This window comes from Macrosteles quadrilineatus, unplaced genomic scaffold (genome assembly GCF_028750875.1).
Source record: "Macrosteles quadrilineatus isolate MER2022 unplaced genomic scaffold, UCM_ALF_1.0 Scaffold_7__1_contigs__length_78375512, whole genome shotgun sequence".
NCBI lineage: Eukaryota > Metazoa > Arthropoda > Insecta > Hemiptera > Cicadellidae > Macrosteles > Macrosteles quadrilineatus.
Window position 1 is genome coordinate 39247586 of NW_026542600.1, and position 13467 is coordinate 39261052.

Consider the following 13467-nt stretch of genomic DNA (forward strand, 5'->3'; position numbering starts at 1 on the left):
GTGTACTTCCTTTCTTCTACATAACAATTCTAAATACAAGTTGCTTTTTTCCTTAAAAAAAAAAAAAAAAAAAAAAAAAAAAAAAAAACTACCCTTATGCTCATGTATGCAATTATAAAAATCTGGAATTTTAATGCAGTCTAAAATTAAAAGACACAACACTTCCAATTTGTTTGAATTTTAATTTAATTGCAGTGTTTTTATTCTTAAATCTGCAAAAAAAGGTATTACCAGATAAATTAAAAGGGTTTATTTTATTTAACATTGATAATGAAAACAGACAAAAACAAAGTTACTTTACAAATCTATTTTTTGTCATCCCATCTACAATGTTAGCTGAAATAAATTAGTTGATAGTTTCGAAATGAAACTAGGACATACCCAGAGTCCATAAGTCGTTTGCGTATTGTGCTGAAGTCCATGGGGTTTTTAATTATCTTCTTGTAAGTAGGAAACTGTTTGGTGTTGACGGGCAGAAGGAAAGGCCAAGCTTCATCATGGGCCTCAAGATCATCCAGCAATTGTTTACATGGTGCCATCTCTTTCAACATTTTCTTTCCGCTGACCTTCTCTTTTTTTGAGACAGGTTGAAGTGCTGGGGGTGATTCTGGGGATGCTTCCTCTTGGGTTACAGGGCTAGAAACAACAAGAAAATCTTGTCAATATTGATATATGCTGTATACGTAATTTAAAAGTTGTTTAGGAATTACAATTATTATAGCTTTCAGAAAATTCACCACCATACAATGCATTAGCTTTGGTATACAGGTATTTCACACTTACACATAAGTGGACTGGGACAGTGACGATGTCCTGTAATCCAGCTACTAGGTGGTCACGAATTGTGTATATTTTTAGGCATGCACTGTGGATACGATACTCCCTTGTTGTGGATTAACGTCTGCACTCGTGAGTACTACGACTATCCGCAGTACTATCCTGATAATTAGACCAACCAAGGCAAAAATAAGGTTCGGATTCCACTATAAACTGTAGGTCCCTTAGTTGCCATTAGCTGTATGGGCTATTAATTAACAGCTGTGTCTAATGAATATGTCTGCCTTAGTCACTCACAAGACTAAAAGATCGCGCAACTCATCCTGCATTCATCTCCATTCATACTTGGCTTAAAATTAGGGGTGTGCGAATAGTGATTTTCAACCTCGAGCCGAGCCGAGCCGAGCTTTTTAAAAAATTTTCGAGCTCGAGCTTTTTCGAGCCGAGCTTTTCCTAGCGTCACCTTATCTAAGTTATTAAACTTTTTTTTCTTAAAAAAGTGCATAATAATAATAATGTTCTGTCAATTTTTAAATAAACACAATGTTATTTTAATATGTTTAAAAACGTTGAGAATTGTCAAGACATCAAATAGTAGATAATCACGATAAGAACTGAACTAAATTAAGATGCAAGAAATAAAAGGATATCGATTGAAGGCCTGACGAGATATGCAGTGCAGACTGAGACAATCAGATTGTCTTTCATAACAGTAACGTTCTGTTATTTAATGGCAAATAAATATTCTTGATTCTTGAACAGAACAGCATCGCGACATTGAATGACGACAAAACAACTAGCAACTCGATTACATAATGTATATTGTAACTACTATGAATATTTAATTCTATTTTGTATAAATAAATACAAAATAAATTTTAAAACACGTGATTATTCTTTTTGTTTTCCATGCACAAAATATTTTTGTTTTATGAATCGTATTAATCAAAAAAAGAACATGGTTGGTTTGGATCCAAAAAGGTGGAGAGACAAGTAAAAAGTAAACTTATATATTAAAAAAGATATAATTGACATAGAGGAAATAGACCAAAACACTAAAATTAATAGAATAACACACAAAGTAAACAAGAAATGAAATAAAGTACACGATGATTTAATACTGTCACTCAATTTTGTTATCTAGAAGGGTCAGGGAACTAATCAATAAATAGCCAAAACCAGTTTCCTCCCCTTCACACAGTCTCACCGCCCCCCTCCCCCCCTATGCCGGGAGGCCCAACACTGTACTTTGTCCTTGAAACACCCTTGCATCTAAAACAATAAACCCTTACACCCGTGTTGCTGTTTTGACAACAGGTTTATGAATGCGATCACTATTTTTAATTTTCCAGAATTAACTATTTCTATTAATTAACGACTTTATAACTGTGTAAAAGGTGTGTATCCCTGAATTTATAAATTGCATTCTACACTTATTCACTGCCAAACATTATTCAGTAGAACCTTGATGAACTGAGAATTACACTAGCCTACATAACTTCATTACCCCAAGTATAATACCAAGATAATTTTTATAATTCTATTTGAATCGTATAATCTTAGTTTGTTAAAAATGGATTGTATGTTTAACAATAATTGCAGTCCATTATTATTAAGCAGTATGGTCCCAAATTATTGTTTTTGATTTTGAAACATCACAGTTCATTTGACAAAATTATCAGCCAAATGTCGAGTCGCTTGTGCAATAGTTTGTTTACAAGCTTTCTCCAGACCACGGGGGAGGGAGGGGAGGGTCTGATAAGCCGTCTATTGTTCACCCCCAAGAAGGTCCGACCCTCATTAGTGCCGCTCGGCTGCACTCAGTGGGGAACCCAATACCACAAATCAATCTTTTAAATTAATACAAATATTTGGTAATAATTGTTTTATTAATATTCACCTTGAAATTTCAATAAATTTGGTGTAAAATTTGACAAAAATCGGCCATTTTGACCGATTATTAATACAGTACCAAATACCAATAAAGTAGTACATTCATTGGTAATTAAATAATAGGTAAAAATTAACCGATTTTCGTCAAGTTTTACCCCCCTGCTGTGCGTTATGTCACAAAAGCTGATAACGACATGGGTGATTAGTAACCATGGCAACTTGTTGAATGCGTGATGAAGGGAAACCCAAGAAATAGAAGAACAAAGAGAAAGAATAACGTGTTATCTTTATACCTTTTTTACAATTTCCGTTATTGTTATCTGTATGTAAGATTTTATGATTTTGTTTAATAGATTTATAAAATAATTCTTTTTAACTACGGGAATATCAATTTATAATTTATCAACGTGCTTCTCTTCCGAAACAGCAATACCGGATGCATAATAAAGGTCGATGACCTAAAATATCACGATTGTGCAATATTGTATTTTGATGTTGAAATTAAAATCACGACAAAAGTTTGTATATATCCATGGTCCCTATAGTTTAATCATTTAATATGTACACAATCAATGCTAAATAATCGTGGTTAGTTCTAACTTTATTTTTTATTATTCAAAGTTTCTACACAGTAAGACAATCCAAAGTCAACCCGAACCCGGGCAATGAATACCTAAAACACAACGTATCTTGTCCTGTGATTGGAATACCACTCGCCGGCCAGTCCTTTAGGTTTAGGGAAGTAGTGCAAGTCTATATATAGCTTCAAGGTCTTACCCACCCCTTCCCCCTCCGGTCCTACTTGACTCACTATACCCGCGCTCCTTTCAAGGTCATTGCCCAACCCCTCCCACCCTTCTATTGTGTTGCCTTTCTATTGTTTCTATTCTGACTTTTTTTTGGGAAACATTAAACCTATTGTTTACGTAACTTCACAGTAGTAGGCTAGATTTTTCTACTTTGAATTTGAAACAGTACTGTAAAAAAACTATTACGCAGCGCCCCTAGTATCAGGAGTGAGACAAGCACGAGTTGACTTTCATTTGACCATGGTAGTTCTTTTCTGCTTTATGTCTGTTCGTTCCAGACGAATCTAATCGTAAAGCAAAACAGCCGATAACGACTAAACTAGTTATCAGTATTGCATCATACAAGGCTTCTTTGCCGTTTGCTGTTAGGTCGTTGGAAACGTATTGCTGTAAGTCCTGGGAAACTAATGGTGGCTATGGAGATTTAGTTTTTTGTCCAAAACGTCAAAATATATTGTCTATCCGAAAAGCCGGATATATAACGGATAGTGTCGGATATCGAATTTGGGCCCGGTTACCCGATTTTTCAGATATCCGCACACCCCTACTTTTAAACAAAATAAAATAGGTACAAAATTGAGTGACCAGTCAAACTTTATAAACAAACATTTTATTCTATAAAATATAGATGGTAAATAGGGGTTGGTTTAAAGGGAATAAAATACAAAACAGATTAATTAATTAATTATTTTGATAAACATTAGAAAGGTTATGGGTTTGATTGAACTAAAATAACCGCAGGGAATCTTATAAGTAGAAAAGTCGTCAACCACAATCTGTTTAATCAGTACACTGTTAGAGAGAGAGAGAGAGAGAGAGAAAGAGAGATAGCAGATAGGGGCGTTTGATAAGGAATCTGAAAAAGTAAACAAACAAGGAACAACGGCATGACGATACTCGTTTACAGCCTTATTGTGTCGCCCACTACATTTGCACACGTGACCACTTTTAGTTTCTTCCTTATCTTCCATCGGTCCCAAAATAGAATTCCTGAAATAGTTTGTTGGTATAATCTCCCCTCCCACACAAGGCGCAGTGCTCAGTGCGCACTGTAGGTTGCCACGGCAACCATGTGTCGTCATAGCGACGAGCCAATCACGCACTCGCACTGCGTTGTGTATTACGATACGAATAGCTGTGTTAGAAAGACAACGCGATAGGATAGGTGGTAGATTGTCTCTTTACTACTGTATCTCCTCAAAATTACGATCGATAATCATTGCGTCTTGACTGAGCTGAGGTTCGTGTTCGTGCTTATCAAACCTCGAATGCATGAACAACGTAGAGTTGTGATAACATTGTTTTCAATTACGACCCAAATTAAGTGTTTTTTTAGTTTTGACTTAGTATTAAAAGCTCGGCTCGAACTTCGAGCTTTTTCAAAATGCCTCGAGCCGAGCCGAATAATGAAAAGCTCGACCAAAAAGCTCGAAGATTCGAGTACTCGCACACCCCTACTTAAAATACCTACTTTGTATGGTCGCCATTTCATTGAAAAGTATTAAAGTATTAATGCTCCAATTTATCATTTAAAAGATTTTTTGTCTTGAAATAAATTAAAATTGACACACTCGGCAGCTAGTGCATGTGTTGTCAAATGCTCTTTATCACTCAAGTTAGGTTAAGTCAGTTGGAATACACAAAAGCAATTACCTAATTACCTAATCAGTGTGCAAGAATTACCTGAGAATGGGTTCATTTACAGGGGTGTGAGGAACAACGTCCTCTGGTGGCAGGAGTCTACTGACTGAGCTACTAGGGCTGATACTGGGTCCACCAACACATCTCTTGGCTGTCAGTCTCTTACGGGGCAACTTGGCTAAGCAGGTGGGACAGTGCCACTTACCTCGTGGTACCTATAACAGTATTCAGACTTGTCATGAAAAATCTCAAATGTATGTTTTTTTTTAGAGTTCAGGATTAAAAGTGTGGATGAAAATGAAAGATTTTTTTCTACTTGAATAGTAATAATAGTACGGTGCAATTAGACCTAAACCGGGACATCAAAAAAAAAAGTTTCAAACCAGCGTCAAATTGTTGAATACACTTCCCTCAATATGTAAAAAAAAGTTACACTGATTTGAGTGTCGGGTTTGGGGGGGAGGGGGTGAAAATGGGGTGAAAATAGGACTTTTTTTACTTTTTTGCAAATACCTCAAAAACAGTGAGTTTTTCTTAAAATACAATGAATTACAAAAATAATCTACATTAAATTTCGAACAAATTGATACCATACAATACCTATCTACTATGAACGGTTCCGGAAATATTGGGGGGTAAATGTGATTTTTTCTTAAAATTCTAAAAAAAATTGTTTTTTAAATGGAGAAAAACCATGGACACCCATAGAAAAAGTTTCTAATGAGTGCCAAATTGTTCAATATACCTCCCTTAATATGTGTAAAAAAGTTACACTGATTTGAGTGTCGGATTTGGGAAGTAGGGTTTAAAGAAAATGGGGTGAAAATAGGACTTATTTACTTTTTTGCAAATACCACAAAAACGGCGAGTTTTTTTTTAATACAATGAATTACAAAAATAATCTACATTAAACTTCGAACAAAATGATACCATACAATACCTATCTACAATGAACGGTTCAGGAGATATTGAGGGGTAAATGTGATTTTATCTTAAAATTCTAAAAAAATTCTTTTTTAAAGGAGAAAACCCATGGACCCCCGGAAAACCCATGGAAAACCCATAAATTATCTTAATCCAATAAAGAATTTAAAAATGGTGGCCATTTAAATATTTTAAATTTAAATTGCAAAAAAGGCTAATTTTATGAAAAATGTAATGAAAACTTTTATTCAGGTTTAAAATTCCCTATCAAACGACACCAAGCTCAAAAAGATTGAATAAAAATAACTAAATTATAACGATTTTTAGTTGTAAAATTATTAAGATCAAGGCTTCGCTATTCAGGTTTGCCTCACTTTACAACTAAAAATCGTGATATTTCATTTATTTTTTTATTATTTTCATCATTTTAAAAGCTAAATGAATTTTTTTATTGAAATTTTCTTATAAAATTAGTCATTTTTTGCAATTTCAATTAAAAAAAATTTAAATGGCCTGTGGTTTATGATTGTTTTATAATACAAATGCAATTTTAAAACATATTTAATTTTGAAATTTTCTCTTAAAAACTACTCGTTTAGGAGTTACAATGTAACGTTTTACACTTATGGAAAAAAGGCTTGCTGTGTACATTCCGCATCCTGTAGCTCATATACGAATAAGTTTATAGAGAAAATGCAAAGAACAAAAAAGAGTTAAAATCGCATTTATATCTTAAACAGACCATAAAATACAGAAGGTTCCAATATTAAAGTTAGCTGCCATTTTGGAAAATGGTGGCCATTTTTTTTACAAGGAAATCAATATTTTTATCGTGTTTTATTATTTTATTTGAATGTAGTTGCAATTTTTACAACCGTTCATAGTTGATAGGTATTGTAAATATGATTGTGTTTGAAATTCAATAAAGATTTTTTTTTTATTCATTATATAAAAAAGCACCCTTTACGAGCCTCCCTTTTTGAAAAGCCCTCCTACCAAATAAGAGACTCAAATCAGTGTAACTTTATCACACATATTAAGGGAGGTCTATTGAATAATTTAGCACTCATTAGGAAATTTGGTACTTTCCTGTTAAAGGGAACATTCATTATTATCGATGATTTTTTTCGATACATCGATATTTTTGTTTTCCGATCAGATCTGTTACAAATTGACAACAACAACTAACTGATCTTGTTTTTGCTAAAATAGTCTATATGGATTAAGAAATGAAACTATTCTAAGCTAACCTAACATAATCAACCATACTTGCTGTGCCATTTAAAACTTCCGTTTGGGTTTGATAATAGAAAAGGCAAGTTAAACACGGAATTTTTAAATGTTACAGCAAGTTTGGTTAGTTATGTTAGGTTATTTTTTTAGAGCAGTTTCATATACTGAATAATATTTATCGTAGTTGTCAGCTGATATGTTTCAATTTGTTAATATCGATATATCGAAAAAAATCATCGATAATAATGAATGTTCCCTTTAACAGGAAAGAACCGGAAAGTTTTATGGGTATACATAGTTTTCATAAATTTAAAAAAACAACTTTTTTAAAATTAAAAGAAGAAAATAACATTTACCCCTCAATATCTCCTTACCCGTAAATGGTAGATAGGTATTGTATGGTATCATGTTGTTCGAAGTTTAATGTAGATTATTTTTGTAATTCATTGTATTTTAAGAAAAACTCACCGTTTTTGAGGTATTTGCAAAAAAGTAAAAAAAGTCCTATTTTCACCCCATTTTCTTTAAACCCTACTTCCCAAATCCGACACTCAAATCAGTGAAACTTTTTTACGCATATTAAGGGAGGTATATTGAACAATTTGGCACTCATTAGAAACTTTTTTTATGAGTGTCCATGGTTTTTCTCCATTTAAAAACAATTTTTTTAGAATTTTAAGAAAAAATCACATTTACCCCCCAATATTTCCGGAACCGTTCATAGTAGATAGGTATTGTATGGTATCATTTTGTTCGAAATTTAATGTAGATTATTTTTGTAATTCATTGTATTTTAAGAAAAACTCGCCGTTTTTGAGGTATTTGCAAAAAAGTAAAAAAAGTCCTATTTTCACCCCATTTTCACCCCCTCCCCCCCAAACCCGACACTCAAATCAGTGTAACTTTTTTTTACATATTGAGGGAAGTGTATTCAACAATTTGGCGCTGGTTTGAAACTTTTTTTTTGGATGTCCCGGTTTGCTCTTTTTTTAAGCTAATTGCACTGTACTATAAAGAGGGATCTAGTAGTTGATTATTTCACAAGATATCAAACAAGAACCAATACCACTGTGATTCTATTATAATTTATACCCTTCTTTAATGGAGTTAAATTTGGCTATAACATTGTAGAGATAAGTTTGCATTTTATTACCTCAAGCTGTCTGGACCTATTTAATATCCTCAAGTAGGATACCTCAATTTTAAATTTTCTAAACACTCTTAGCCATTGGGTTAAATCTGAACTAACATTATACAGTAGTCTCTCATTCATCTGGATCGGCCTTGTTCGGACTCCCGTTAGTCTGGATCGGCAATCGTGATTTTTTATAGTGGCACAGTACAGTAGAAGTCCGATTATCTGAGCTAAACGGGACCGAGACTACCTCAATCAAAAACTCGGATAACACGGTGGTAAAAATTATTACAGGTGGAACTGCATTCGCCCGGCTATCAATACTGTGGACCTGGAAAAAAATTGAAAAAAACCCGCTAAATACAGTACTGTATTTGCTTGACTCTCGATAGTCTGGATTTTTCGTAATCCGGACCGGACGTCCACCACACTAGTCCGGATGAGCAAGAGTCTACTTTACAAATTTAATAAATAATAGAATGTGAAGCAACTTGTAACAAACTGACCCACGTTATTTGATTGATTACTTTCTGTAAAGATTCAAAAAGTATAACAGTTTTTAGTGGTCAATGTTAATTTGTGTTCAAAAATATCGATATGAAACTGCATTAGACGTTGTTCCAGTATTTGTACTTTAGATACTTAAATATTGCAGTTCAGAATACGATTAACTTGTTTAATCAGTGTTTATCTGATTTCTCAAAGTTTTCTCAATGTTATATGTTTGCTACATCGCTGCCAACTTTGTGTAGACGGAGTTATAATGACGCAAAAAATGTCAGCAGTTTCAAAACCAAAACTTCCAAAATCATTAATTTAGAAACTTTTGAATCTCAAAAATCACCAATCTAATCTCGAAACTGAATTCCAAAGTTTTGATGGTTTTGAGATTTGGGATTCAGTTTTGACATATCACTAATTCTCTTCTTCTTCCTTCTTCTTCTTCTTCTTCTCAATAAGTAAATCATATTTTATTCAGTTCGAAACAATTGTTAGCATTATTACATGGAAGACAACGGCACTCACCTTTGAAATAGGAGGCTGCAAGCAGTCTGTATGGTAAGCCTTTGGGCAATTGTCACAAGTGACTAAATTCCTCCCAATTTTGTTGCCGCAAACGATGCAACACTTGTCCCCAGTAGCTTTGTTCATGCACTCGTAACAAAACCTTCAAAACAAAGAATTGTTTTGTCGTTTAATTTCACAACAATAACTAGATAGCCAACATAAGGTTTATTCAAATTTCATTAAATGATTTTTGCTGCTGGAATAAAAGGTAAAAATTCATAAAGTACAAAGATTTTGAATTTCAAAATAAAATATATAATGTCCATAATCAGATGATTTGAGGATTTTAACATATTTATCCATGTTAACAATTTTAACAATTTGAAAGTGTCATCATTCTATAAATACTTGGATAGAATACTGACCAGTCGCCGTCTGGTATGTTTTCCATCTTGGGTTTGAAGCAGTAAGTGTGGTAGCCCTTGTCACATCCGTCACACAGGAGTAGTTTGTCTTCGTTGTCCCCGCTGTGGCAGAACTGACAATTCTGAGGAGACAAAACCTCATTACTTATGAAAGACAACTGCTTGAAATCTGGGAGCTTTCAAATAGTTTTGCCCTGATCCCTTAACAAGCAATTACTATTACTTGAATAGTTCTTCCAGCACCATAAATCTCTTAATATCGTGTTCAACATAAACCATTCTGTACAGATTATAAGCTAGATAGGTAATACTGTAGTCAAAAAGTTCCTGTAATGAATTTCTGTAGACTTTTGGTGCGATCGCCAGCAGGAAATTTGCCTTGCAGTAGTTAGTACGACTCCTGGGAGGGCATTCCAGTAATGGGAGTATAGCTGACGAGCCGTAGTGCAGCATTGGTAAGCAGTTTTCATGTACTTGCAAGTCTACTTTGTCGGTTACTGTCAGTCGTGTACCACAAACTGAGTGGCAGAAACTTGGTAATGGGTCTTAGAGATAACTCCATGATTAGTCACCAGTCAAAATTAAATTCAAAAAATTTCGATTTGCATCGGCCATATCAATGAATTTGCTAGCAATTAACATTAGAGTTCCTTTGGGCTCAGTAGACAACATTTTTGGGACCATTCACAAACAAATTCGATGCGTGTTCAAATGATAATGAAGGATGGTGTGAAAACTTCCATGAGATAAATCTCAAATGCAATTTCATCGATTGTCAATTTCTAATTTTCATGCACAACTTGTCGTACTTGCTTGACATTTACATCATTGACTGCTGTTTAAGGATGTCCACTACGAGGGTCATCGTCAATGCTTTATTGCCTTTACGAAACTGTTTGTGCCACTCATAAACTTGACTTTACAAGTTTACTTCATCGCCTCTTCTCCATAAGCTTGAATCAACAACTCAAGAGTCTCACTAGGTGGTTTTTTTAAGTAAAACACAGAACTTAAGTTCGTACACTGTTCATGAAATGCAATTTTTCAATACAGGTACACGACCGACAGTAACCAATAATGTAGACATGCAGGTATACACGAAAAGCGCTCATCAATGCTGCACTATGGCTTGTCAGCTATACCCCCACTACCAATATGCCCTCCCCAGGAGTTGTACTAACTACTGCAAGGTGAATTTCCGGCTGGCGATCACGCTAAATGTCTACCGAAATTAATTCCGGGAATTTTTTACTGTTATATGTATAAGAGAGTTGTCTGTAAATTATAATCTCAAATTTCCCGCACCACTGTACGAGCTGGTACCCACCTCTATGAGACGTGCCAAGTATGATTTGTGGTTTTTTGGTTAAGATTTCTGTGGTTTCAGGAACCAAACCACTGTTGGAAATCCATCACCTCTGAAGAAAAGTGTACGGACATAAAAATATGTATAAGGAGTGCACACAAGTTTTGGAAGAGACAGTGACGCAAGTTGAGGAAATTTTTCATGCCGATCTATGAAATTTTTTTTGTGAGTAACTATGATGGAACAAGTACAACATTTCTAATATTTTTAACAAAATACTCTTACTATGGTGGCTGGTAAGAATCTTGTTTTTAATCGTTCAGTAATTCTCCTGGGTTAAAGAAAGCAGAGTTGATAGAGTTCCTAGCTGTTCCAATGTAAACACATAAAAATACAAGCAAAGTTGGAAACAGTACATTTGAAAGAAATGTAACAATGTCTTTGCCAAAGACAACCAAAAGATAAAAAGAATTCTGTGGTTAAATCATGCATGACATATTTTACTACCAGTCACCTTATAATCATTCCATAAAATGAACGTAGAAGCTAAGCTGGCAGTAAAGTAATTAAATTATAAAAGTATTTGGTTACATCAGCAATGTGTATGAATTCTACAACATTTTCTGTCAATGTCAGTTAAATATGAAAATAGCAGTAACAAAATGATAAATTCAATCTCAAAATATCAAATATTTACCCAAATTTTATGCTCTGTTGCTGGATTTATGTTTGGCTCTAAGCTTATTAAAAAAATAACGATAAAATCAATTACTCTGACACTTGACTATCTAACCCACGGATGATAATAATTTTAGTAACCTTTTATTAGGAATGTGTCGATTTTCAATACCGATACCAATGTCCAAGAATTGCTGGTGCCGGGAATCGATTATCAAGCATCGATACATATACCCTACATAACTGCAAAGATTGCACAATCAACAAATTCCGCTATCGCAGGAGACAATGGTGATGTCCACATCGCGGGAGACGATGCTTAAATTTCTATTACCGCAGAGTGATATTCAGGATTTTGGCACCGTGGAAGAGAGTGATGATATTTCTGTGACTGAGGAAGATATTCAGGATTTTGCAGTGATTGCAGCAGACGATCACGATATTACCCAAAACTCGCCAAAATCAAAAATTTCAGGCTGGCACACCTCTAGTTACAATAAATTTTCTTTTTTTAGCGAATTTCCCATATAGGGAATAAGCTATTACCGTAGGTCTCATGGTAAGACCTAGACCCGGGACCGATTTACTTTTTCGTTTTGAGGTCCCCAGAGGGCAAAAACACCATCCGTTCAAATTCATATATATATATATATATATATATATTTATATATGTGTCCGTTAGCGCGATAACTCGAGCAAAATTGATCCGATTTTGATGAAATTTGGTACAAACGTGTAAACCTACGTTAATTCGAACGAGTTCGCAAACCAGCATAATCGGACCATGGGATCAGGGGTTTATGGGGGGTTTTATGGGGTAAAAATGGGTTTTTCTAATTTTTGACCCTAAAAACTTTAAATTTCTAAATTTCTCTCTAGACCATTTTGAAGAGCTTAAAAAAACAAATAATTTAGTATATTGAAGTGTTTTTGAATGTTCATTGACTACGGAGAAAATTAAAAAAATTGTAAATTTAAAATTCCCATGTTATTCTTATGGAGAATAAATAAACTGTTCTAGTTTGCTTGTTTATGGATATATTTTAATCAAATTTGGCAATTTGGTTTATTTCATACTAAGCTATCAATATTTCAATTGAAAAAAACACACCTCAACATCTTCCCCGTAGCAGCAAACCTAACTACTCACTAAAATTAATGTTATTTAAATAGGAAATAAATCTGAAAATTTATAGGGAATATTTTAGTAGAAATCAAGCCGGGTAAATGGAAATTCGCTTAGTATGCAGGTTTGCTGCGACGGGGGTATTTTGTTTATAAGATCTTCATTTACTTTTGGTACAGTATCTATTTAATGTGTATAAAAGAGTTTAAATTCAAATTGGCTGGTATAGTATAAACAATCCATATAGAAATTTGGTAAATTTATAAAAATTATATGGGTATAAAGAATAGATTTTTCAAGTATTTGTATCGGTATCGAGGATTCGACACATATCTACCTTTTATAAAGTTTGTAATAATAACATTCGAAGTTTGACTAAATGTGCGCCAGATCCTATGGGAATACTAAAGACTCTTTCTTTGACTTTGACCTTCCTATTGCTTATCTAGGATCTGAAAATACTTTCATATCCTAAAATTTGTGTTTCTAGGTACAATAGTTTGGCCAATATT

At 34.0% G+C, this 13467-nt stretch overlaps 2 protein-coding genes across 9 annotated transcripts in view; one reads left to right on the plus strand and one right to left on the minus strand.

Moving 5' to 3' along the window:
• LOC128998326 (glucose-6-phosphatase 3) overlaps nt 1-11656 on the plus strand; it is a 30667-nt gene extending 19011 nt beyond the window's left edge. Inside the window, exons 8-9 of the transcript XR_008491192.1 lie at nt 5185-5306; nt 11233-11656. The gene's annotated coding sequence lies outside the window, so the exon portion shown is untranslated. The remainder of the gene's footprint in view (nt 1-5184; nt 5307-11232) is intronic.
• Nucleotides 1-13467, minus strand: part of LOC128998324 (bromodomain adjacent to zinc finger domain protein 2A) — a 120567-nt gene that overhangs the window by 2834 nt on the left and 104266 nt on the right. For all 8 annotated transcript variants that reach the window (XM_054424426.1, XM_054424424.1, XM_054424425.1 and 5 more), the window contains 4 exons: nt 9846-9967; nt 9439-9580; nt 5163-5335; nt 382-636 (listed from right to left, as the gene is read on the minus strand). In XM_054424426.1, the coding sequence (XP_054280401.1) occupies nt 382-636; nt 5163-5335; nt 9439-9580; nt 9846-9967 (692 nt within the window). The remainder of the gene's footprint in view (nt 1-381; nt 637-5162; nt 5336-9438; nt 9581-9845; nt 9968-13467) is intronic.